Source organism: Poecilia mexicana, unplaced genomic scaffold, assembly GCF_051168715.1.
Source record: "Poecilia mexicana isolate PSO_F unplaced genomic scaffold, ASM5116871v1 scaffold_7, whole genome shotgun sequence".
NCBI lineage: Eukaryota > Metazoa > Chordata > Actinopteri > Cyprinodontiformes > Poeciliidae > Poecilia > Poecilia mexicana.
The window spans coordinates 17,099,520-17,125,760 of NW_028263376.1; the positions used below are offsets into that span (position 1 = coordinate 17,099,520).

Genomic DNA, 26,241 nt, shown 5'->3' on the forward strand with positions numbered 1-26,241 from the left:
CATTATGTAAGTCTTAAACCTCCCAGAAAAGACTGGCATAAATTCAAATTACTGGAGTCAATTTGAAAATAATGGTTCAAAGTGAAGAAAGGATCTAATAAGCTGTCATAAACAACAGGAAGAGTCTGATAATACAGATTACAAGACAAGTAAAATCATTTATTGTTCTACTAGGAGAATAAAAACATAAATAAAAACAGATCAAGTGTTTGAGGATCAGTTTACAGTTCAAAGTGGCAAAAAATGAAAAAAAATCTACGTTAAAAAATTGTTTTGGAAGCTGATGGTGGATTCACTTTTGGTGAATTTTAAATTAAACTGACAGAAAAATGATTTTATTATCATAATATCCTTTTTTGGGGATCATTAAGAATTAAATATTTGTGTCCATGTGTTTGCACCATGTTTTGAATAACTTTTTCAACCATAAACAAATTTTATTGGGGTTTTATCTGACAGGATAATGCAAAGCAGTGCAAAATTGTGGAAAGTTACACAATTTTGTGCATTTGTATTCAGTTAATGCTTTAACAGAATTAAAATAACTGCATTTAAAAAAAAGCTACTCATCACCATCAACACATATTTTTGGAACGATCTATCATGTATTTCTTGTAGTTTATTTACAGTCATCTTTTAAAATAATTAGTAATTTTGTACTTTTCCAACTTGACCTCATCATTTAATCACCTATGGATTCAGATTTCAAAGTCGGTTCTCACTGGTTTTAACTCCAAACATAATAAACGTTTAACTGTTCACAACAGTTCAAGCAGAAAATGGGCACCGTTTGATTTGAAGACCAAACCACGTGTCAGAATTAGTCTTATTTAATATTTGCTGTAGAATAAAGTGTAATTCGGTGCATTTGATTGAAATGTTACAACCCCAGCTGTTGCCATGCCATGTGGCAACCTGGGCACGTGGCATTGTGCCGCTGTCTGAAACTCAAGTCTATTGCTATTTGCAAGGCTAAAAATACACATGTGAGTAATAAATAATAAGATGAATTGCATCTTAAATTACAGAAACCAGCTCAGCACTTCGTGGGACTACAAGCTGATTTTATTTTTAAATTCTAACTTTTAACTTTGGTGCATTTTTCAGTGAATATTGTTGAGTTTTGTTTATACGTTTTATTTATTTACAAAGACACAATGAACAACATTTCATTAACCTTTAAAAAGGAGAGATGCATGGTACCAGATTATAGAAAGAAATGCTAATTTTCACCTGGTTGGTGTAAACAAGCATGAGTTAATAGATTGTGAATTTAGCATTCATTAAACCAAACTAACCAGACTACAAACTAGCAGATAATTCATAAGACAATGTATTTTTCTTCATCAATAATTAGTTCAAATTTGCTTATTTAACAGGTATAAGTATATTGCTTATTTAACAGGTATAAGTGCCAAAAGTGGAAACATTTTGTAACTAGAACATGGACTGCAATCTTACCAAGTAATTTTACTCTAGAGCAAATATCTACACTTGAATTAAGACAAAACTCAGCAAGATATACTAGCTTGTTTTAAGTCAATAATTCTTTAAAATTTATGAAAAAGTACAAGTTCCACCAGCAGATAATTTTACTTATAAAACAGGAAAAAAGCCATGTGAAAAAGGAAATAATCTGACAGTGGAGCTAGGACTTTTTCATCAATATTAAGAAATTATTTACTCAAAACAAGCTCTTATGTCTTACTGAAAAGATGCTAGTAAATTAGAAATTACTCCTCAAGACATCTTTCCCATGTTACAAGTGAAATAATGTGCCAGTACTTTTTCATCAATGCTAAATAATTATTTACTTCTATTACATCTTGCTGCAAAGTTACTAAATTAGTTTTGTCTTACTTCTAGTGTGCTAAGATATTTGCACAATAACTACACTTGGTAAAATTTCATGTTTTTGCAGTGTGTAATCTCATTTGGCGAACTATTCCATCGCAGCAACAAAAGAAAAAAAAAGTAAAAGCAGCGATACATTTCTAACCACAGAGAAATAGGAAATATTTTGGATTTAATCACATGCGCATCCTTTTTTCAAAGTATTTCTTCCTGAAAACCCTCTAAGAACAGCCTAAAAATACCGAGTATTTCCTGTTTCTGAAAGATGCAATCATTTCTCTCTCTTCTGTTTCCTATTCAGGAGTACCACAACATAAAACAATGAAAGAAAAAGTAAAGTTTAGCTCGGTGTGTTGCGGCTGCCAGGATCTACCTGCTGCGGGAAACGCTTTAATTCAGATTTAGTGGGCTGTATCTGTGTCTGGGTCTCACTCTGGAGGACAATGCTGCGGTTCTTCGCTGAATGCGCGTCAACGGAATCCCGTAGTGCGTCATCAGACAGTTATTCTGTGGAGCGGGCTCTCGTGATTGGCTGCGGGTTGGAAACCTCCCCGCCCACCGCGCACACTCGCGTGGAAACCTCTCAGTGGCGTCATGGAGACATTGAACTAAAGTATAAAGCGCAGCGCGGAGCGGGGCGCAGGGACTGCCGCTCAGCTGGGAAACGCTGGAGATGACACATGGTCGCTTGTAGACGGTTTTGAACCCTCAGACAGGTAAGAAAAGGCTTCAAATTTGTAATAATAATAATAATAATAATAATAATAAAAACATTGACACGTAGGGAATGAGTTTTTCTTTCTGTTTTGTTTCGGCGGGTTCTGTCGACTCAGGACGGAAAGCAGCGTGTTTTAGAGTTTTATTGAGATATATATTGCTTCGTTTGCGTTAATTATCCATAGAATAAAGTTTGTGTTGAACAAACTTGGCGTGTTCATGTGTTGGCTCAGTCTTTAAACGCAATCTCTCTGCACTTTGCAGCGGTTTCTAAATTTACTACGAAGTAATAAGTGACACTGTGAGCAGCTCTAAACTTTGTGATTTATTGATGCCAACAAACTCAGAGGGTCACAAAGCAGACAATGTGTTTAGTTTAATAAATTACCTGTATTAACACAAAAGAAGGAAGGTTATTGAATGAGTTTAAAGTTATATTTGGCATAAAATTCCCCTCTGATTATTGTATTAACTTGTGTGTAAACTCTGAGGACTTGGAAAAAAAAATTGCGCAAATTTGAAAAATGTTTCTTACTTTATCAAAAGAAGTTTCTCTTGTAAATGAGATCTTGGATCATTATTATTGATTAGGTTTTTCTGTTTTACATATCTGAAATGCTGCCAAACCTTAAACTGCTGCTGCGCAAGTTACTCAGTAAGTTGTTGCTAAGTAACCAAAGAGTGAGTTGATGCTAGCCACCTAGCTTAGCTGGCTGTGAGAGGGCTTTCCTCTGCCTACATTCCCCAGAATGCTGTGCGGAGGTATTATCTATTGATATTGGTCACCTGTCTATCTGACATATATTATTATTGATCTATTTCCCAGCCCTAAGTTTAAGGGCTGAATATTTTTTACTTCATTAACAGTTTTTGAAATGTTTTACAGTTTTTCAGCCATGACTTGCATACATCCCCAGCACGGATCTCAACTCTATGAGAACAGCATGAGCAGCTTGGAGTCTCAGGGTGCAGACATCACCTCTTGGCTGGACATGAGCAGCCCGCAGCACCTTTCCGCCTCTTCCCTGCCGAGTACCGCTCCGGTGCTGCATGCGCCTGCCGAGGACTACGAAGCTTATTCCTGCCAGTTCACTACAGCCCCAGCAGTCACGTCTCCCTCGCACCAGGAGGGACAGTACAACATGGAGGATCTACAAATCTACGGCTGCTACCCAGGGCCGCTTATGCTGAACTATCCAGGGGAGGCCATGTCCCCCAGTGGGTCGGATTATTACGGCAGCCCTGCCACAGCTTCGTCCCCTTCGACGCCCGGATTTCAGAGCCAGCCGGCCTCCAACTGGGATTCAGTTTTTGGGACATATTCGGCCAGTCCAGAATGTTGGATGGCCAAGGACATCTCAGGACCAAACGCATCCACTTTATTTCCATTCGGCTCCGTGCCCGTGGAGGACGTGCCTCATTTTGGGACGTCGCTTCTGCAAGACCAGGAACTTTATGCTTTGGCTCACCCTCTTCAATCTGGACTGACCTTCCCGACTGCGGTGAGGGAGCCGGGGTTCGGCCTTCATGGCACCGAGCAGCTGGACGCCAGTTTATCGCCCAAACTGAAGCGTGGAAATGAGGGCGACTGCGCTGTGTGTGGAGACCATGCTTCCTGTCAGCACTACGGCGTGCGCACCTGTGAGGGATGTAAAGGCTTTTTCAAGGTAAACGGCTGATAAATATAGAAACTGCTCTTATAAAGAAAAACATTTCTGTGCCACTGTGAAGTTGGTGACGTTCACACCAGGGTTGTGATAGTTCTGGGTTATTGTTGTGACCTTTTGTATGTTTATCTCAGTTTTTAGAGTGGCTTTGCAAGCTTTATGCTACTTTGAGTTTTTATGAATTAGTTTCAGGTTTTTCATACCTTGGTTAATTTTTAGTTGCAGGATTCAAAATTTCAAAATGTTCTGATTATGTGTGCATGAATCGGTAATGATTATTCAGCAGAAGAGATCATTTTCAAACAAAATTTATTCAACTGTTGTTGAGCAATTTTGTCGCCATTTTGCGGACTAGCATCAGTTCCGCCGAGTGGATTATGGAGCACCGTAATTTACCAACAACAGCTGATTTAAACTACTTGTGAGGAATGAAAAACAATTTCACAACAGCTCAAAAGGCTAAAAAATAGATTAATAAACACAAAAATTAAGGATATTTTATATATGTCTTCAGTATGTTTTAGTCAGTTCTATAGTTCATTTAGTTGTAGTTTTTCCTCATTACCATATCTATTTATTTCAGTTTTTGTTATTTTGTTGGTTTTAGTTAACTATAATAAGTCTTCTGTGTCTTGTTTTGCAGCGAACAGTGCAGAAAAACTCCAGATACGTTTGCAATGCCAACAAAGACTGTCCTGTGGACAAGAGGAGGCGCAATCGGTGCCAGTTCTGCCGCTTCCAGAAGTGCCTGGCTGTGGGGATGGTGAAGGAAGGTGAGTCAACCCGGGCATGACTGCAGATAAATTATTTACTATTTCTCTGAAGAGGAAACTGCTGCCAGATGTTGCATATAAAGATTTCCTCTTTGAATTATCGTGAAAGCGTCCGAGTTCTCCTAACTCTACCATGAGTTTCTTCCTGTTCTTTAAAAACATCGGTGCTCACTCTGAAGGCTTAACTTAATTATTCTGCTACTAATTACCAAGTTAAACCTGCAACTTCACTGACAAAACTAACTTACAAATAGTAAATAGTACCTTAATATTGATAAGAAAGGACTAGTTCCACTGGCACTTAATTTCTTGTTATAAGTGAAATATTCCTGATTCCTGACTTAAAACAAGCTGTTAAACTTCTACGGCTATATTTACACTAGAAATTAGACCAAAAGACTTGGTAAGATTTTGTGCTTTTGCAGTGTTAATAGTATTTTACTTACCAATCTGCAGTGGCTCCTTATTATGTCCAAATTAATTGGTTATAAGTTGAAACCCTGTTGCAGCCTGATTTAATTCTGACTCATTCTCTGCTGAAATAAATCACTCTTTGCTGCGTTAAAGCAAAAACTTCATGTAATTAAGACATTTGTTTAGTGCATTTGCATCATGCATTTAAATATTTAAATATATTTTGCTTATTTTAACTCCTCAAATTAGATTTCAGGGATATTTTGCCACTTTTGACAATACTATCACCACATGTCACATAAAAAAACCTTGCACAAATCTTAGGAAGTGTTCTTCAACCTTTATTTTAAAGCATGTTAACTTTTAGTGCATCTTCAAGTGCCATAATTTCAAGTAGTTACCCTAAAGCATAACAAAAACTTTATTTTGCATGCTGTCAGCTTTGTAACTGTAGAAACAAATTGAACTTGAATGTTTTTTCTTCCTTACAGTTGTGAGAACAGACAGCCTGAAAGGCCGCAGAGGTCGTCTACCTTCAAAGCCTAAAGTGGTTCAGGACATGCCTGCACCAGTATCCCCAGTAAGCATGATTGCTTCCCTCGTTCGGGCCCAAACGGAGTCAAACCCCAGCATCGGCGCTCTAGATTACTCTAAGGTGAATAAATACAGCCTTTCCACATTTTTGAGTTGCAGTTTGACTGAAGCCTGTGACCTAACATCTGTTTTTTTGTATTTCTCTTGTAGTATGTTGAGCAGAAATTCAGCACGGACCAGAAGGAAGACGTCAGTAACGTCAAGCACTTTTACGACCTCCTCACAGCGTCTTTCGAGGCCATCAGGAAATGGGCGAAGGACATCCCTGGTTTCTCCAGCTTCTGTCTTGAGGATCAGGAACTTCTGCTGGAATGTGCTTTCATTGAACTCTTCATTCTGCGTCTTGCTCATCGGTAACTACAACTTCCGATCATTCGTGTTTGGAACATTTAGACATTAAGTTTACTTTAAGACATTAAAAGAAAAACTCTAAGCTAAACTTTGGTGTTTTTTTATCGTTTTGAAGGTCAAACCCTGAAACGGGTGAACTCATCTTCTGCGACGGCACCGTACTTCACAAAACGCAGTGTGTTCGAAGCTTCGGGGAGTGGATCGACTCCATCCTGGAGTTTTCTCAAAGTCTTCACTGCATGAAGTTAGACGAGGAGTCCTTCACCTGCCTCACAGCCTTGGTCATAATCACTGGTAAGATTAACATCCAGATCTCCATTTCAGTTTAAATACCACTGCGCCTTGACAGCCGAGGCAAGAATACACACAGCAAATCTCCTTTAGGTTTTATTGTATTCATGCAACATAAGACTGGAAGAACAGGTGTGTAGGGAAGAGTAACACAAGCTCGTTTATGACAAAATGTCATATGTCACAGCCTGTCAGAGTGAAGGGTGACATGTAGACTCAATGAGCTGTGCAACACAGTGTCTTGCAAAAGTTCACACACTCACTGAACTTTTTGTGCACTTTATCAGGTTACAGTCACCAATTTTTGTGGGATTTTATGTTGTGAAGCGGAAGAAACATTGCGCAATATTTTCTACATTTTTACATCCATCAAATCATCAACGTTTACCAATCTCACCTCATAAATACAGTTTTGGAGTTTGTCGGAGAACATAAGAGGACAAATATTTTCACATATACCAAGACACACAGCAGACAAGTAAAGGAAGGTGTGGAGATGTTTAAAGTAGGGTTTGGTTATAAAACAGTATCTCTGAAACATTGTAGAATATGGCCAACTGCAAGCCTTCCAGTTCAAGGTTTCTATATACACCAACAGTTTGGCGAAGAATTGCATCAATCAGAGAAGCAGCCAACAGGCCGACGGTGGTTTTTAAAAATAAGCCATAGCAAGTCACATTAAACACGTGGAAGAAACTGTTCTGGTCTTACAAGTTAACTGTGTGGGATGGAAAATTTACGCAGCACTTCATCATGACCACGTCAGTCCATCCCACGGTGAAATGTGGTGGTTGTGGTTGACAATGAAATCTAGACATTATGAATAGATGGAGCTTAATATACGACAACTCTGAAAAAAACCTGTTAGAGGCTGCCAAAGACTTAAAGGTTTACCTTCAAACAGGACACTAGCCCTAAACATACTGGTTTGTTCGGGGAATGCACAATCAAAGGACCAAAAACTCGAGTCCGTCTACAAACTTAGGTCTTGGTTTGGTTGAAGTGAACTCTGACGAGGTTCGGATGCGGATGCCAAGCATCAGAACACAAATGTTGCACACTCTCCACCTAAACTCCTATTTAAATAAACTGAAGTTGGTGGCTGTAGCATGACAAAATGTGAAAAAGTTCAAGGGTTTTAGATATTCTGCTAAATATAAATTGTGCTGTTATGTTGTGTTTGTAAACGTGTGAAAGACAAATCTCAGCATGTTTATTCTCTGTTTCTAATTGCAGACCGTTATGGTCTGAAGGAGCCCAAACGTGTGGAGGATTTTCAGAACCAGCTCATCAGCTGCCTTAAAAACCACATGTCTGGCTGCGGCTCCGAGTCCTTGCCGCCCAATTACTTATCCCGACTTCTTGGGAAGCTGCCTGACCTCAGGACTTTGAGCACGCAAGGCCGTCAGCGTATCTTCTACCTGAAACTGTCAGACCTCGTTCCCCAACCTCCGATTGTGGAAAAGATCTTCATGGACACGCTATTGTTTTAAAATGTTTGGGGGAAAAAAAAGACATCTTCATCTTGTTCACACTCTTCAGGTGAAATGGCAAGAAACGAAGAGGTGTTACAGTTTGGTGCTACTTCTTAGTGCTTGTACACGCAGGACCTGGATCCAGTACAATATGGGTATGTTGGTTTTAGAAAGCTGTAGATTGAAGGTGGAAGTAGAAAGGTCCATTCAGACTGTTTACACCCATGAATGGAGTCTCTTCTGAATGAGACAACAGCAGCAAACATGTCCAGTCATCTATAATGTGAGCACAAACATTCTCTATGCAGCAGAAGGTCTGAAACTTGGAAATAGTTACTAAACTTCTGTTTAAACATTCAAATTATTTTACAAAACCTACTTGTGATCCAGACAGACTTCATAATTCTCAACATTTGAAAAAGAAGTCTCTTAAAGCTCGATTACACTTTATATTTAATGCCACCACAATGTTTTGGTGATGTTTTTTGTAGCTAAAATTTACAAAACTATTCATGTATCATGAATCAGCATTGAGCAGCTAATATACTGTGTATTTTTTTAAAAATACAGTCTTACACACTGATTTCCTTTGTGTTTTTGAATCTGTATTAAACACGCAGCTGTTTTGACATAAATAATGTCCCAGTGTACAGAGAGATTTTGTTGTGGGCTTGTTTTTTTTGTTTTTTTTTTACATGTAACTGTGAAACTTCATTGCTAAAATTGAAATAAATGCAAAATATAATATCTTACATTAAATGGTCATCTTCACCACATTTCATGAGGTTTGAAGACGTGATTGTGCTCACAGCTTGTAAACCTGGTCAAGTACAGACTCCTCTTTTAGCTCCCAGAGGGCGACCTCAGTGTACCCCCACCCAGTTATGTACTGGTCTCCTTTTAGAAAGCAATGGACCTCAATGTCTTGTCTCAAATAACCCAGACTGCTCCATCGTTACGTTACACAATTATTTTATAAGAAAACGTGTGGCACCACAAAAATGCACACCTCTCAGTGGTTGTAGTAGCAAGGTCCTTGAAGGAAACGATGACTCTTTAAAACAGTCAACCGGGAAGAATTAGATCATCGGTGATTAGCGGTAATGAGCCAGTTTGGAGCAAAGATGGAAAATAAAGCAGGACATGGAGTACAGCTTAAAAAAGGGAAAAGGCATTTTGCAAAATCAGCTTTTTTATTATTATTTTTTTTTTAATCTTTTTATAATGTTAGTCCATCATTGAAAACATACCTGGGTTTTTTTTATGCCTAACTGAGGAATCCTTGAACAGGTATTCACGTAAATACGTCTCACATTATTGATAACTCTATTTGAAGGTGTGTTATTTACCAGAAGTGTTAGTCAGTAAATAATGACAGCTTTCATGCAAAGTTAACACTTTTAATGAGCGTTTTAATAGAACTTTACTTTAAATGTGCCATTATTTACCAAATGACACTTAATAACAGTCAAACATTCATGAAGACTCAATGTTCATGACAGTTGTAACGGCAGTGCCATGTCAGTCTTATGCACCCCACTTCAAATAAAGTGTTACCAAACAGACAAGTGCGGATCGTGTGGAGTAAAAAATAAAGTTTCCATTATCGTTTTACAAAATACACAAATTTTGAAAAACTGCTGCATCCTACCCAAAATAACTAACCAGTTTTTCAGAACTGATGTATTTCCATTAAGCATATTTATTTTTGTGATCAATTTTATGATCAGTGGAAAAACGGCTACAGTCTAGCTGTTATGTTCTATGCTTCGCTTCATACCGAAGGTCTTGATCCTCAGCTACTGAAAAACGATTGCTTTCTGGAGGCATGAACCCTGTTAAGGTTTGAATTTGACCAAATTGTGAACTTTTGGCCGTATGTAATATGACAATTCACCTCTATAAAGCTGACCGGACAGTGGGTGCACAACAAACAACCCCCACTACTGAGCCAAACAAGATGGCTGTTAATGTTAATTCAATATTTGGAAGCATGACTGATTGGCTTAGCTCACTTCCTCCGCTGCCATTGCTAAAACTACAGGCAGAAAATCATCGTTCACAGCTCTTTCTTCTGTTTGCTGATTGGTCCAGTTGAAATTCTACTAGAGAAATCCACTTCAATGGGAGGAAGCCGTTTAGGCCAGGTGTCTGAAACCAGTTCTACCCATTCCGATCTACAGTGACAACAGCTGCATTTAATTTTGCAAAGTAAAGTTTGCTTAATGGAAACACGACAATTTTGGAAAAGGAAATTTACATTTTTGCAATACCGTGAGGTGGTTTATTGGCTCTATCAAAATGAGTGTATTTCAATGGAAACATTTTTCGCATCACACAATTGATGTGATGAACAACTGGATGTTACAACTGGCGAAAAAGACAACAGGAAGTGGTAGGCGGATGATGTTTTTAATGATTTATTGCAAGAACAAACTTATTCACGTGACTTTTAATTGTATTTCTTATTGAATGGAAATGCGGCAATTGCATTGCAAATTTATTCATTTATTTATTTTTACATTAGCCGAATACCAACAAAGTCTCACACGCATGTATGTATGATGTTCTGTAATGCACTAATCTCAAGGTTTTTCCAGGTTAAAGTCTCCCAAATCCAGTCTGGTGCAGTAATGTAATATAAAATTTGGATGCTTTCATAACCTTGTAGCCATGTAGAGCTTATGCAACAAGAGAAACTGGATAGTCAGCATCACTGTGATTACACAGCCTCCCTGTGATGGTACACTGATAAAGATAGCGCGGACAGCAGCTCCCTCGTGATCGAGCCAGCACCATGCCTCTGCTGTAACTCTGTAAAGCGAGAGCAATGTGAACGTGCCTCGTTAGGAACGCAGACAATAATAGAAGATCTTAAGCTTTGGGCAGACTCACAGGGCAGGAAGTTCCCAAGAACATTACTGTTCCTCGCACATTGTGCTGGACTCTCAGATTAAAAGAACTGAGTGAGTGTCAATTCACAAAGTGAGATCGTTGGACATATATGCCTTTCAAAAACATGCCTGGAAGGCTCTTATAAAGGCCAAGTGGCAGGTTTCATAGCCAAGTCGATCCAGCAGTGCGACTTGAGCATGGTTGACCGCGCCATTTGATCCGGAGGTAAGGCCGGTGGCTCAGTCAAATCACATGTCAAAATGACCCCAATTCCTTAACAGTAGACACGAATGTGTAAGCACACACTGTGACTGATTCAAATGTGTGTCATTGTCTGTTGTGCGCTGCACAGTGGTGCAGTTAGCAGTGTTGTTGCCTTGCAAAATCAAGGTTCTGGGTTTGGTTCACTCTCTGCATGGAGTCTCCTAATGCATGTTCTCTCCAGGTACTCCAGCTTCGCCCCACGGTCCAAAAACATGACTTAGAGCTAACAAAAATGTTTTGTTTTTTTTCCCCATATTTGTTACAACTGTCGCCTTGTTGTGACAGTAAAGATGGATAATGTGGAACAAACTTCCAGAAAACTGCAAAACAGCTGAAACACTGAGCTCATTTAAATCAAGGCTACAACCCGCTTGTTTAGAGTTGCTTTCAACACATAATCACAGGAACATTGATCAGTTGCATTTTTGTACTGAGTTCTCAAATTGGTGACTGTATGATGTTTTTACTTTAATTTTGAGTTATGATGTTCATGAGGGAACATCATAACATGATAAAGTAAAAAAAAGTCGACTTTACTTCATAATCCTCCCTTTAACTTTCTCTCATGACTGCAAGTGTTAATTTGGGATTTCTTGGTAACATCTGTCTTTTAGCAGGCTGTTAATCTGAGGCAGAATATAAAAGGCTTTTAGATTTCAGATTGCTTGGAGAATAAATATGGATTTCACTTTAGATTTCCAACCAAAGGGAGATGGCTTTTTAAATCAATATTGCTTCATTACTCCTCAGTGATTTCAGAGAACACTGCATCAGGATTGAGACAGGAAATACAGTACAAAAAGGGAAAAAAACACCTGAAATGAGTCCTATATACTGATCTCTTAGGCAGCGGCGTGCTCAGCACTTCTATTATTAAGTACAACTAAAACAGCCATAAAATGAAATCTATAATGCCACTTAAATATGACTGGAAGGAGCTGGCTGGCAGCCCACACACTTCTCTTCCTCAGGTCATTCATGGTCAGCTGTCCTCACTGAGGAAAGCGTTGCGGCTACAGGCGCCATCTAGTGGCCAATGTTTGGCTCTGCTTCCAAATTTGGATTTTCTGTAAAGTGAAATATTTTTGATAATCCTGCTATTTTTTTTATTTTGTAGATCAGGTTCCATATTCATGTTTATTTTACCCATCCTTTTATAATTCAAATCAAATGTTACTGTGATTAATACAGCCGTTCACTTTGTGTGACAAATGTTGGTTACCAATTTAAACCAAAATGTATCCTCATGAAAAACTACACAATGTACCCATTATATATAGGGAAAGGTCATGCTTTTAAACTTATAAACAAAAACACAGTTTTCAAACTACAGTCTCTCTGTGATTTCTAAAGTTTGTCATTTCAGGGCAATTTAATTGTTTTAAATAAATTTTTCCCCTTGATGTAACAGTACCATCTTTATGCTGAAGCAAGGCTAGAATTTATATTAAAAAAAGAAAACTGGTTTCTGCCTATAGTTACCTTAATTTTTAGTTTAAGCAACTGAAGCAGACTCAAGTGTCAGATCATGCTTACTATAGTCACTTGCATGCAAAACCACTTAACACCAAGAAAGATCAAACTTCACATTGGAAGTTATAGAAAGTCAACAATTGAGTGCATCATCTTTCATTTAATGGAGAAAAATGTTTCCTATAGTAAATATTGTGTTAATAGCATTAAAATTATGTTGAACTTTTAAATAGACATGACATGTATGTTTGCATCAATAAAGACACTTTAGCGCCGACTTCAAATGCTCAGAAATTTATTCAATTATCAGTGGAGAAAAAAGACTTAACTACTGAGCCTATGCTGCAATCCTAAAGTAAACCTCAGTCTACATCTCAAACTAGCCCCATCTTAACCCATAATGGGGGGTAAACTGCTGCTTAAATTACCATATTCAAGTAACAATCCTTAACTACTGTGCTCCAGATAAGATTATGGGAACTTCTATTAAAAGATTTTACATGTGGTGCAACTTTTTTAGTGCTACAAAAAAAGTTAGCACATTTAAAGATAACTAAACCACACAATTATTTAACAAAGGAAACTTTTACTCCAAAAATCTAACACAGCAAAGTCACAACATTAAAAACAATAAGACTTATGAAAAAAAGGATTGCTCAATTACAGGTTACATTTGTAAAAACATCCTCTACACTAAATGAGATCCACACAACTACAAGCCATGAGAGGTTTCAGATAGTTTATCAACATTCAAACTGATCTAAACATGCAAAAAAAAAAAAAAGAAAAAAAAACTCCATGCATAGGAACAGCGTAAGAGCTCACAACTCATAATTGGGCCATGGCAGCGTACTGGGAGCTCTAAAATTAGGGCCAAGATTGTTACTGGGTCTGGCAGCCAGTCTGCAGAAAGAATAAAAAAAAGAAAAGACAAGTCAATATGAAGGAATATATGCACAGAAAATGCTGAGGTAAAGACCACCACTTACATTTGGTTCAACTTGGAGCTTACACCCCACACAAATGGAGTTTGAACATTATCTGCCTCTGCAAGAGACAATTTGCTACCATTATACATCAGAGCAATAGTTTATCCAGAGAATTATAAAATGCATGGCAATATGGGAGAAGCTTCAACTAATCCAGTGTTTCCCCAACACTGGTCCTCAAGACACACCAACCTGCATGTTTTAGATGTTCCCCTGCTTCAGCACACATGATTTCAATTAATGGTTGATTAACAGGGTTTTGCTGAATTGCAATCATCTGAAAGGGGTGTGTTGAAGCAGGGGAACATCTAAAACATGCAGGTCAGTGTGCCTCGAGGACCAGGGTTGGGAACACTGATCTAATCAACCCTTTTCTCAAACTGTGGTCCACAGGCGCCCCTTAGAGGTATGCAAATAAACAGAAGTTTATTTACTGTGAAATGAGCTAAAAATGTGTTGCATACAATTAGCTTGCCAAAGTTTTGTATTTACAAAAAAAAAAGCAAGTTGCTTAAGAACAGGTCACTCAAAAGAAAAGCTTTGAGTGACCTCAGCTTCATTAAAAAAATATTGCTGCCATTTTTTTTTATTTAATTAAAAAATATTTAACTGGCAAATACACAATACATACAATTGATAGAAATAGGTGAGTACTTTAATGTGGAGAAGAGGATTTCTGTTTTTGCCAAAGCAACTCAAGTTCATCATGCTTCTAAGTTACAAATGGCCTCAAAAAGTTACTAATGCACACAATACATAAACCACTTTTTTATTTCTAAGTGCTTGGCATAATTGGAAAGCTTAGAATCAACCCTTTCAGAATCTGTAAATAACCCAAAATGGCCTGAGCAATAGTTCATGGTTTTGTTGTGGCCAGTCACATTAACAAAACAATACCCATCCATGATCATACATGCTTATAGCTACTGGGGCCGTGAGAGGTGCTGGTGCCCATCTCCAGCAGTCAACGGGGAGGGTACACCCTGAACAGACTGCCAGTCCATCACAGGGTAACAGACGAACAGGACAAACAATCATGCACACCCAAGGAGGATTTAGAGAAATAAATTAACCCGACAACCATGTTTTGGACTGTGGGAGGAACCCAGAGTACCCAGAGAGAATGCACGCAAGCACAGGGAGAACATGCAAAGTCCTTGCAGAAAGACCATCTTGCTTCAAGGCAACATTACCAACTGCACCACTGGGCAGCCCAAAACGGCACCACCTCCTCTTTAGGATGGATAAAGACAATAAGTGAGTTAAGAGTGTAATATTTTAATTCTAGGTTTTATATTAAGTTAGGTTGTGAGTTATTAAATGGGGTAAGTAGTCCTCAGTCTGAAAAAAGTGTGATAAACACTGATCTAAATACATTTCCTCCAGACACATTTAGTGTGATCTCTTCTAAACCTTTATATTTTACTATACCCTTATCCCAGTCCTCAGTCATGTTTGGGTTGACCCAAGTGTTGACTGGAACATCCCAGCCAACATGTCCATTTCTGCTTCCAGCTGTTAAACAAAAGACACATGTACATTACACCATATAAAAGAAAACAAACCGTAACAGCTCTGTTAGGTGGATATTAAATAAAATAATCTCACCATCTTCAGTGTCCACAGATATTCTGTCCTCGCAGGTCTCTGTGTGGTAAGCAAGCTCGTGCTTGGGAACCAGGTGGCGAGCATTAAATGGGCAGGTTTTCAGTTCACTGGCCAGTTTTGGATGATTCTGTGGCAAGAGATTTCTTTAATTTACTAATCAATTGCTGCAGGAGAGTCATTTGATTTACCCACTTCTATAATCCAAGAAGGAATTTCTTTAAGACACTGGATTAACACTATGTAATCCAACAGTGTGATATTTGTATGTTATGTACCTTGATGCTAGGAAAACTACAAAAAGCGATGTTTTGCATTTTTCCTGCAACTGTATTCACAGAGTCCCCAATAATACATTCTATGAAATGACAAACTATCCATCCATTTTCTTACATCCATCTCCAGCTAACGTTCCGGGTGAGGGGCGGGGTACACCCTGGACAGGTCACCAGTCTGTCGCAGGGCAACATAGAGACACAGGACAAACAAACCGGAGAGAACCCATGCATGCACAAAGAGAACATGCAAACTCCATGCAGAAAGACCCCGGCCAGGAATCAAACCCAGTCCATCACTGGTAAAGCTGTTGCTGCAAGGCAACAGCTCTACCAACTGCACAGTGCATGGCTGCCACTGTGCAGCCATGACAAACTAATCACTTTTTTTTTTTTAAAAAGGCCATAAATGGAATCAAGGAGCAACTTTTATGAGGGTACCAATAGATCAAGGAGGATCAAATGCAATCTGGTATAGTGGGTGTAAATTCACTGAATTCAATTCAAATATATTCATCTGGTAAATCTAAAATATACTAATATTTTATCTCTGGTAGAAAACTATTTTAAACCCACAAAACACCATGAGTGCAGATTTTTACCACCCCTTTACCAACTCAGGAACTCACCTTCCTGCACTTAATCAGGTGATATGGGAAGCGGCAGGAGCGGATTTTGTGGTTTTTGTCAAAAGGACACTGTAGAAGTTTGTCTGGATCACAGTTTGCCCTGCTATCTAAAGTGGAGTGAATGGAAAATGGATTCAGATGGAAAACTGGCAGATTTTGCAGGTTACAAATAGTACAAAATCTTAAACTTTACCATAATCTTCAACCTCTTCTTCCCTCTCCTCAGAGGGCACTTTGCATGGACTAGTACTGGTTCCGAATTTAATGGAGGCCATGTGGAAGACAAATTTCCTTTGGACGGGCCAACCTGGGAGGAAATAAAATGCATATGAGCATGAAATGTAAAGAGCCGACGTAGATTTCAACTAAAACATTCGGCCAATTGCGATGCAAGTTTCACGGAGATGCACAAGGCGACGAATACCAAATGTTTCACTTAATTTCTTTCACGCTAGCCAGTCACAAATTCATTTCTAATACGTAGACAGATTTAGCAACACTCATGACAAAAAAAAATAAAGAAAAAGAAAACGTTGGCTAGTACCCAAATATGCTAACTTTAAGCTAGCTTCAACACTAACGTCCCTAGCTTATTCTTTATTCTTATTTTACAAATAAGCGAAGTTAAACCACGTTTATGTCGTTTATATCAAGTTATATTTATCCAAATAAGTAAAAGGTTGTAACTTAACCACACAAATGGAACCCTTCAGACCGCTGAGGAAGATAATCTTCGACTTCTCAAACGAAAATCAACTGGCAGAGCGTGTCCTCCTCCGGCTTTATAGTGTCTGCTACTCACGTGACTATCAGCCTGGCACGTGCAGCAAATGTGAGTTTAAGTTAAAATTCACCCACTAACTCCAATTTTTAATTTCTGAAATATATACAAACGCCGGTACAACTTTAAACAACCAATTATGTTTAAAGACCGGTTAGTTTGCAATATTTCAAAAAATGCTGCGTTTCATTTAGCTCGGAAATCGGAACTTTAGACCGTTTTAACGTCAACAGTACGTTAAAACGTTTCAGCGTCAAAGGGACGTTAAAGCGGGCTAACATTTGGGAAATTTAAATGTTGTAACTCATCATCTAATCTTCAAAGAATAATTGTAGATGGTGATGCTGTGGGCAGAAAGAATCCTTGGTAGCAGTTAGTCTTCCAACGAATCTGGAGAGTCCTCTGACTGAAGACTTGCTGTATGACAATCTTATGACTAACATGACATGCTAGCAGCTTATTTTCTATGGAGCAGAGACTACATTCAACAGAAACATGTTGTTGCACAACTAATTCTCTCTTTTGCTATTGCCACACCTTTTTTTTTTTTTTATCTGTCTGGACATAAGGTTAGAAAGCCAGGCACAGGAACAATAATTAATGGGACCAATTAAATTGCTTAACCTTCATACTTTTATTTCAACAATGAATTGAAAATTAAGGTATTGTAGTTTCAGCCATATTTAAATAGGATCCTAGTTTTCATCTGCTAAATCAGGAGTCTGAAAACTGAAGCTGCAAGCGGCTATCTGGCTCACTTCATATAATAAACAATGAAATATTACCATATCATTTCTGATTCATTCTTTAGTTCTGTGTGCCTTTAAGAAAAACGCTGGCCCCACCATTCAACCCTGGTCTAGAACCGCCACTGTACCATTCATTATTTATTATTTTTATTTTGAGTAAGCTTTCATATGATCTAACAACTAAACATGTATTGTTAATAAAGCCCAAAATTCCACCTAACATTCAGTGAAAACGTAAAATAATGTGCGTTTCGTTTTCTGTGTATTACGGTAAATGACCAACTGTCAGCTTTCCCGTATATTAGCGTAGTCGCGGTAACTGCTCTGCCTGTCAAACATGGCGCTCTCCTGCTCGATTCTGTGCAGCCGGTTGTCTTTGACCCGACTAAGTGGTCTTACCACAAACAGGATAACACATGGCTTTTACCTTCAAGACGTATCCTGCCAGTCCAGGTCTGTCTTCCCAGGGTGAACCTTTCCCTTTTTTCACTTGATTTAACCGGAATGTATCATGGTTTGCTAAGCTAGCTACACACCTGCTAAATAATCAAACGTTAAGTACATTTAAATCTCAATGCAGACAGTTGATAACCTGCTGACTATTTAAAAATGTTTATCGGAGATGTTTACAGAAGGTGTCACTTGTACATGTTCCGTGTCATTATGTAGTGCTCTTGTGCTTCTAACTCTTCATTGTGATAAGATAGGACTTTTATGCATTTTATATAACATTTTGTGTTTTTTTTTTACGCCACAGGTTACCTTTGTGCAAACATTTTACTTCTTCTAAAGTCAGACGAGGTATTGGACGATATGTTTCCTCCAGAATCCAGTGGGCAAATGCCAAATATGAAGACTTTCTTAAAAGACGATTTCCTCGATTTTTCCTGCTTTATCACACCTTTAAGGAAGGTAAGAGCAAAATCTACTCATCTGCAACACTACTGATGGGTTTATGCTGTTTACTGTCAGTGTTTAGTTCTGAAGGTTATCAGCCTTGTGTATCTGTCTTTATAGCTACTGTGGCACATCCAGTTTTCTGAATAAATATAGGTAGAATAAACTGTAGCCCCTACATAAAATCTAGTGCAACCACTTCCCTTTACAAAGGTTTGTTCATTAATAACCAAATGGCATCACAAAAACTACCAACACACCAGACAGATCGTGATAAAGGTGTGTAAAAGCAGGGTTATATTATCAAACAATGTGCTTTGAACATCTGACATCAGTCCATCCATTCAAAAATACAAACTGTAGCACAATTACAAACCTACCAATGTATGGCTGTCCACCTAAACTGAAGACAGGAGAGGAACTTTTCAATATGTCCTAAGTCCAACACACCTGAATTAAATGGCTGAATTATCTCGTAATGGCCTAATTATGTGATTCAGGTGTTCAACATTTGCTGAAATAACATTCTCATAACAGTATTTATGCATTTTCCATTTAAGATGATTAAAAAAAATTGTCTGCAAATATGTTGTACCTGGAACTCCTCAAACGAGCTAGTTTTAACTTCACCTGGTACAAATTAAGTAAAAAAGTCACTTTAATCCAAATTAATTAGTACTAAGATAACAGTTACTTGCAGCCCTATTGTAAACAAAAACATATGCAGCTCTGGAAAAGGTTAAATGACCACTTAAAATGATCAGTTTCTCAAATATTACCTTTTGTAGGTATATGTTTGAGTAAAATTAATATTGTTTTTTATTCTATGAACTACTGAGAACTGAAATTCCAAGCAAAAATGTTTTATTTATTTGCAGGAAATGAGAAGGATGCAGTGCTGTCAGACCTCAAATAATGCAAAGAAAACAAGTTCATATTAATTTAGAGTTCAGAGATCAATAGTTGGTGGAGTAACCATGAAATGGGATCTTCATTTTTTCAGAGCTGTGTATGGAGTCTCATTCAAAGTTCATCCTGCAGGGGAAACTGTTCAGAAGAGACCAGAGTTTTACCAGAGCTTTACTTTTCCTCATGTTGGCCTACATACAGAAAACTGACGCAGCATATTACCCTGAACACACCATCCCCAATGTAAACCATTGTGGCAGCATCATTATGTGGGTTTGCGTTTCTCTCTGGTGCAGGGACTCTGCGCAGAGTAAATAGGAAGAAGGGCGATGCTAAATGAAAGCCTTTCCAGGAAGGAAACATATTAAAGTTTGCAAATGACTTGAAGCTAGTGTGGAAACTAATCTTCCAGGATGATGATGACCCAAAACTTGCAGCTAGAGCTTAAGTTTAGATGAGTGGGTCTGGATCCTCAGGACCCCTAGGTGTTTCACTGCTGCCACCAAACACGGAGAAGCAGCATTCAGCTTCTAGGCACCACAAATCTGGAACAAACTTCCAGAAAACTGCAAAGGAGCTGAAACACTGACTTCCTTTACATCAAAACTAAAACACCCACTTGTTCAGAGTTGCTTTAGAACCATAATCACTGGAGCACTGACCAACATATTTGATGGTGTCACTCAGCAAAATGTAATGTTTTTCACTTGTTTCACAATGGGTGACTGTAATGTGTTTATGATGTAAAGCACTTTGAACTGCCTTGTTGCTAAAATGTGCTACGCAAATAAACTCTGCTTGAAGGTATTGTTGTGAAAGGAAATCAGTCATTTGAATCGGGTATGTTGGAGCAAAGATGCATCTAAGATAGAAGGAAGAGTGAAGCAGGATTGAGAACCACTGGGGCAGATCAAAGCAATTTATGTGTTAAAATGGCTCAGTTAAAGTCCAGATGTAAATCCAATGGAGAATTTCTGAAAGATTTCTCAATTTTCATGTGAAAAACGTTTGTAACGTTGAATTACGGCTATTAGCTGATGCCCTCCAGCACCCTGAACAAGACTAAGATGGGTTCATTCCTCACCACAGCTGTCTTTCCTGACTCTGCTTTTAAAAGAAATAGTGATCTAGAAATAGTGTTTGGCTATTTGTGTTATCTAGTTACATTGGAAATCTGACCCCTAAACGAGAGTAAAGCCAAAATCTGTGCGTATAATGAAGGAAAATCGGCTAGCTACAGTGTGTAATATGATACACAGTGACGCTTTCCTCTTGCTCTCCTTGAATTCCTCTCTTTATGAATGTTTCCTTGAATCTTCTTCCAGGATTCAAGATGCTGTTCCAGGATGCCAGAGAAGTGAAGAGGATAAAAACCAAAATGCTGACGAAGGGAGTAAAATTCCACGATTTACACTACAGGGAGATGGAAAAACTCAGACAGGTCAGTGTCTTAAAGAAGTGATATTTTCTCCGGTACTTATTTAGATGTAGGGTTTCTTTCCTCACAACAATAGTAAAAAAAAATAAAATAAAAAATGTTAGTGTGAAGGCTGGATGAGGAGCTTGGAAGGGGGTCGAAATGTCAAATTACATTAAATAATAAAAAAAAGAATTTACTTTTTAATTTAGAAAGATCTCAGCAACAGTATTGATAACTGCAGAGAGACCAACAATGACCCTTTTTGCTACAGGACTTTGTAACCTTATAACCAGTTTGTTTTGTCTTACTATACTAAAAATAAGTGTTGCATACCAGGCTCATTTTCTGAGTACCAATGTCTCCCCCTGGTGGCAGCAGCCTTTCATTGCCTATGATGCACTGAGAAAATGCCTTGGATCAATACTGCATCTAGACATTGTGAATCTGATTTCAGTCAATCTAGGTCCAAAGAACAAATATTAATTACTTTCCTTAATGTAGCTGATGTGTATTTGTTTCAGAATGCTAAAACTGGTGCTTTCATAAACAAGAAAATATTGAAAACAGATGAAGAATGTATTTTTATGTCATTGTTCAATAAAAAGATTGTCCTCAACAAGAATTACAGAAAAACAATTGGATGTCCTATCAAGACTAAGCATAGAGTCTCTGTGAGATTCCCATCATATAATCTTAGAACTCAATCTTACAGATTATACATTTATGCTGTTTTACAAAAGCTACACAGAGTAGCTAAAATTTATAATCTCACTGCAAATACGCTCACCAAGTAGTTTTAATCGAGTTTCTAGTGCAAATATCTTAGTTTTGTAACGTTTAATCAAGATATCCGTTTGTTTTAAGTTAATTCTTTAATATTGATGAAAAAGTACAAGTTCCGTTGGAGGATTATTTCACTAATAAAAATACTTTTTCCCATGTTGTATATGAAATAATCTTTACTTTTCCATAAATATTAAGAAATGTTTGACTTAAAACAAGCTGAAAAGTTACTTGCAAGTTAGTTTTGTCTCCTTCCAAGTGTGCCAAGATATTTGCACTAGAAACTAGACCAAAAATACTTGTGATTTTGTGTTTTTGCTGAGCTTGAGTTTTTCTCATTTCATTGATTTCTCTGTGATGTTGTTGCATACTAATGTAATCTATGCTTCTCAGTTTCGCAGAGACCTAATAAAGGCCGTCCCACTTGTGATTATTACCATTCCTCCATTTGCAAACTACCTGATTTTTTTCCTAATGTGAGTTTCCTGTTTGCATGTTTTTTTTATTTATTGTATTTTATATTCGGCACAACATTTTAAAAAGATGAATGTTTGTGCCTGATTATTACCACTGTAGTCGGTAACACCAATGTCTCCGTGTGGCTTCAAGGTACTTTTTCCCTCGTCAGCTGCTGATTCCTCACTTCTGGACTCCCCGGCAGCAGCTGGAGTTTCGGAAAGTGTATCATTCCCACAGGACTCAGCACCACCAACCGGTTCTCAAAGAGCTGGAGGACGTAAGCCAACAGGTCAAAAACGGTCACCTGCAAGGTCTTCTGAAGAACCTCTGCACTAAGGTAAGGAAATGGATCAGAAATTAGGGCTGCAGCTAATGATTAGTTTAGTTCCTGATTATGCTGACGATTAATCGAATTTTAATAAGTTGGCACTTCCTGCTGATTTTACATTGAAGCCTTCTTTAAATAATAGAAATGAATTAAAACAAATTATTCAGTTACTTTTTAAATAAGAAAATAAAAATTTTATTGTCTAAAATGCAATAATATAATTCCTTTAGTGAACGCTTGATCATTTGTAGTAAAGGATGCATCTGCAACTAAAGTAATATTTCTAACATCAACATGTGAAAAGCTCAGGCCTTTCTGCTTGACTTAGCATCAATAAACTTTAAGGTTAATTTATTTTTATTATTATTCACCAATCAATAACAGGACAACAAAAGATGCTTAATAGGAGATTTAATGCTTTGGGGTTGTTTTTAATCAAGAAAATTTGAACAGGATTATGTTAAAACTATGAGATTTTTTTAATCTTAAATCCAAAATGTACATATATTTTTGGCTTGCTTACTGCTCTCAATTTGTTGTTCTTTCATCAAATGTCCTTTTTTGAGTTATTACACTGTAGTTAATGATTAATCATTTGCTAAATTAGTTGAGTATTATTAAAATAATCTAAAAAAAAATCACATCTGTTATCATAGGTGGCAATAAATGTGGTTGGTTTGAATATACAGAATATTAAATTATTTCAAGAAAAGATTTAAAGTTATTATTTGAGAAAATAGCATTTCGTTTCTGTTTTATTTCGCTGCGACTCTTTAAACCGATCCGCAGCCATGTTTCGACGTGCTAATGTCTGCGTTGGGCCCATCTTGCTTGAAAACGAGATCAAACTTGTTAAAGTGTGCTGTGATTTCAGGATTACTTTCTGTTTGCATCCAGGTGCAACGCGGCGGAAACCCGAATGTCTCTGAAATCCTGGCTGTCAGAAGTCTGTTCTCCAGAGCTCCTCTGGCCATGAACACAATGAGCAACGAACAGATGGTGAGCAAAACCTTCCTCTCATTCACCTTCTCTCTGCTGCATCTGTTTGAGCTCATCCGTGTTTGTGGCTGATCAGAGACACATCAGCCCCCTCCTCTTCCTCACGCCCCGTCTCCCGGGCTTCCTGATTGGTCGACGGCTGAACAGCCATGCCGTGGAGCTGCTCCAGCTGGACCGAGCCCTGAGCCGAATGGGCCCTCACCAGCTCAGTGACTGGGAACTCAAACAGGTTCGTCACTCGGTGAGTTTTATTTCCCCAAGCTGAAGCGGTTTCTCGGGCTGATCTAAGTCTTTCCTGTTGCAGGCTTGTTATGTGAGAGGGATGAACGCTGACAGTCTTGATACCAGTCAGTCTCGGGAGTGGTTGTCCCAGTGGCTTCAGGTGTCGTCTGCTTTAAAAGGTACGTGGATTTAAGAAGCTGGGTTTCGTACTTCACTGAACATACAGCTCTGGAAAAATTTACGCAACCATTTAAAATGATCATTTTACTCTTTACTTTTATGTGTTTGAGTAAAATGAGCATTAGTCTTTTATTCTATGAACTACTGACAACGTGTCCAAGCAAAGATTTAGTATTTATTTACAGAAAATGATAAATAGTCAAAATAACAAAAAAGATGCAGCGCTTTCAGACCTCAAATAAAATAAGTTCACATTCGTTTGAAAACAACAATCCTAATGTTTTAACTCAGGAAGAGTTCAGGAATCAATATTTGGAAAAACATAAAATACTTTCAGCTAAATAAGTTTCTCATTTTCTATTGGATTATATATTTGTAGATTGTAAACAAGATCATATCTGATTAAATGGGTTGACCGATGTAAAATGATGTGTACTTTTATTTTTTGCCTCATAAATCTTCTACCTTCTGCAGCCAGTAGGAGTAGACGCCATCGCTCTGATGCTCCTCTAACAGAAACTCAATAAAAACACAAGTCAGAAATTAATTTTGTTATTGAGGGACAACAAAGTCTTTTATAGACTACTACTTCACATCTTTTTTAAGATTATTTCCTCATTTTAAATTTAAAGGAATGTGTCTTTACCCTAACATTATACATTTGTGTCTTCTTTTTAAAATTTGCAGAGTCAGAGCTGTCACTTCTGCTGCACTGCATGGTGCTCATGTCTGCAAACTACCCCAGCGCTGCGAGCCGTCACTGACAGGAAGCCTGCTCCTGTGATTATAGTCACTTTTGTGTTGCAATGCACACAAGAGTGTCAGCATCTTCTTACTGCGAAGGAAAAAAAACAAAATGTAGAACATTTTCTGGCTAGATTGGGTTCAAAAGAAAAAAACAACGCCAGACACTGATGCTAATTTCCTCAATGACAATTTAATATGGAAACATGACGTCAAAGAGTGTTTATCAGAGACAACAGGTGTTTCTGTTTGCAGTTCTGAACCTTGGTGGGGAAGTTCAATTTCCTCTGGAGCGCTTATCTGCTGTGCCATGCAAAAGTATTCACACCCTTTCATTTTTCTACATTTCTTCACTATAAATCCACAGTTTCATGTGACAGACCAACATAAAATGGGACAGACTGTCTTTCTTTCTTAAAAATAAAATCTTTCAAGATCAAACGAAACTGGGACTTTAACTAGGTCGTTTTGTTGGGTCATTATCCGACTGGAAGGTGAGTCCAGACCCCAGTCTAATTCTGACCCAGCTGAGTAAAACGATCTCCACAGCATGTTGCTGCCACCATGTTTCATCCTGTCCTTGGTATGTTCGTAATATTTTGCATGTTAGGGCTCTTGCTTGAGCTGGATTTTATTTAGGGGAATCAGAGTGAAGCGGCTAAAAAGATGTATGCCACACTTTTCAGATTGTTAAAAGAACATTTTACGCCCACTTCATAATTATGAACAGCTTTTTGCTGGTATTTCATTCAGTACAAAAAAGGCTCAAGGGGTGTGAATACTTTTTCAAAGGATTGTTTAAAAACTCGGGGTAAAACGTTCATTGTTCCTGTTTTTCAGGTCATTACTGCTTTAACACATGCTTAGCTTCTGCTTTTGTCCGAGTTTGCACCTACACTCGGACAAAATGCATGTTGGGGAAACAAAGACAATTTTACTTGAGAAAAAGAAATAAAGTTAAATGAAAAAATCAGATGTAAATCAGTAGTAATAAATGTAAGGAGAGCTGTATTCAGAATTTGTAGACATGTTGTCATCAAACATGCTGTATTTTCTCTTGCCGTTACCTCATTTTATGCTTTATTTTTATTTTCCAACTTTCTGGTCACAATAAAGTTGTTCAAAAGACTAAAATTAGCTTTAAATTTTAGACAAAATACAGAAATTGGGGAATGAAGCCCAGGTGTAGACTGTCAAGTTGTGATTGCACTTTACTGTTTACTTTTTGTACCCATCATTTTGTTTATGTGGAGATTTAAATTCATGTATTTTAGCACAAAGTTTCATCCAACCTGTTCAAACACCGAGGACTGAAAGTACAAAGGAGTACAACATAACTGGAGCTGTAAAGTTCATCATTATACTTCCTGTGCCTTTTGTAAGTTTTGGCACTCAGCATCTGAAACATGAATCTTTCTGTAAATGTTATTTACTCAACTTCTGAGTTTTTGTGCCAATATTGCATTATACTTTTTTTTTTTTGCAATAAAAATCTCAATGCCAC

General features: G+C 37.9%; 3 protein-coding genes across 3 annotated transcripts; 2 read left to right on the top strand and 1 right to left on the bottom strand.

Moving 5' to 3' along the window:
* Window positions 1-2,487: 2,487 nt before the first annotated feature.
* nr4a1 (nuclear receptor subfamily 4, group A, member 1) lies at window positions 2,488-8,912 on the top strand. The gene is made up of 7 exons (XM_014985638.2): window positions 2,488-2,570; window positions 3,458-4,238; window positions 4,882-5,011; window positions 5,917-6,080; window positions 6,170-6,372; window positions 6,486-6,664; window positions 7,898-8,912. Exons 2-7 carry the CDS (start codon window positions 3,468-3,470, stop codon window positions 8,152-8,154), a joined length of 1,704 nt encoding a protein of 567 aa, XP_014841124.2. The 5' UTR covers window positions 2,488-2,570; window positions 3,458-3,467; the 3' UTR covers window positions 8,155-8,912.
* A 4,134-nt stretch (window positions 8,913-13,046) lies between these two features.
* gtsf1 (gametocyte specific factor 1) lies at window positions 13,047-17,066 on the bottom strand. Its single transcript, XM_014985620.2, has 7 exons — window positions 16,959-17,066; window positions 16,460-16,573; window positions 16,267-16,373; window positions 15,366-15,492; window positions 15,189-15,272; window positions 13,758-13,815; window positions 13,047-13,671 (listed from the first exon to the last, which is right to left on the bottom strand). The coding sequence occupies exons 2-7, from the start codon at window positions 16,539-16,541 to the stop codon at window positions 13,590-13,592; spliced, it is 540 nt and encodes a 179-aa protein (XP_014841106.1). The 5' UTR covers window positions 16,542-16,573; window positions 16,959-17,066; the 3' UTR covers window positions 13,047-13,589.
* A 1,031-nt stretch (window positions 17,067-18,097) lies between these two features.
* Window positions 18,098-26,240, top strand: letmd1 (LETM1 domain containing 1). Its single transcript, XM_014985590.2, has 9 exons — window positions 18,098-18,249; window positions 18,554-18,708; window positions 20,928-21,043; window positions 22,199-22,281; window positions 22,415-22,601; window positions 23,490-23,591; window positions 23,668-23,820; window positions 23,896-23,992; window positions 24,681-26,240. The coding sequence occupies exons 1-9, from the start codon at window positions 18,134-18,136 to the stop codon at window positions 24,755-24,757; spliced, it is 1,086 nt and encodes a 361-aa protein (XP_014841076.2). The 5' UTR covers window positions 18,098-18,133; the 3' UTR covers window positions 24,758-26,240.
* Window position 26,241: the final 1 nt, after the last annotated feature.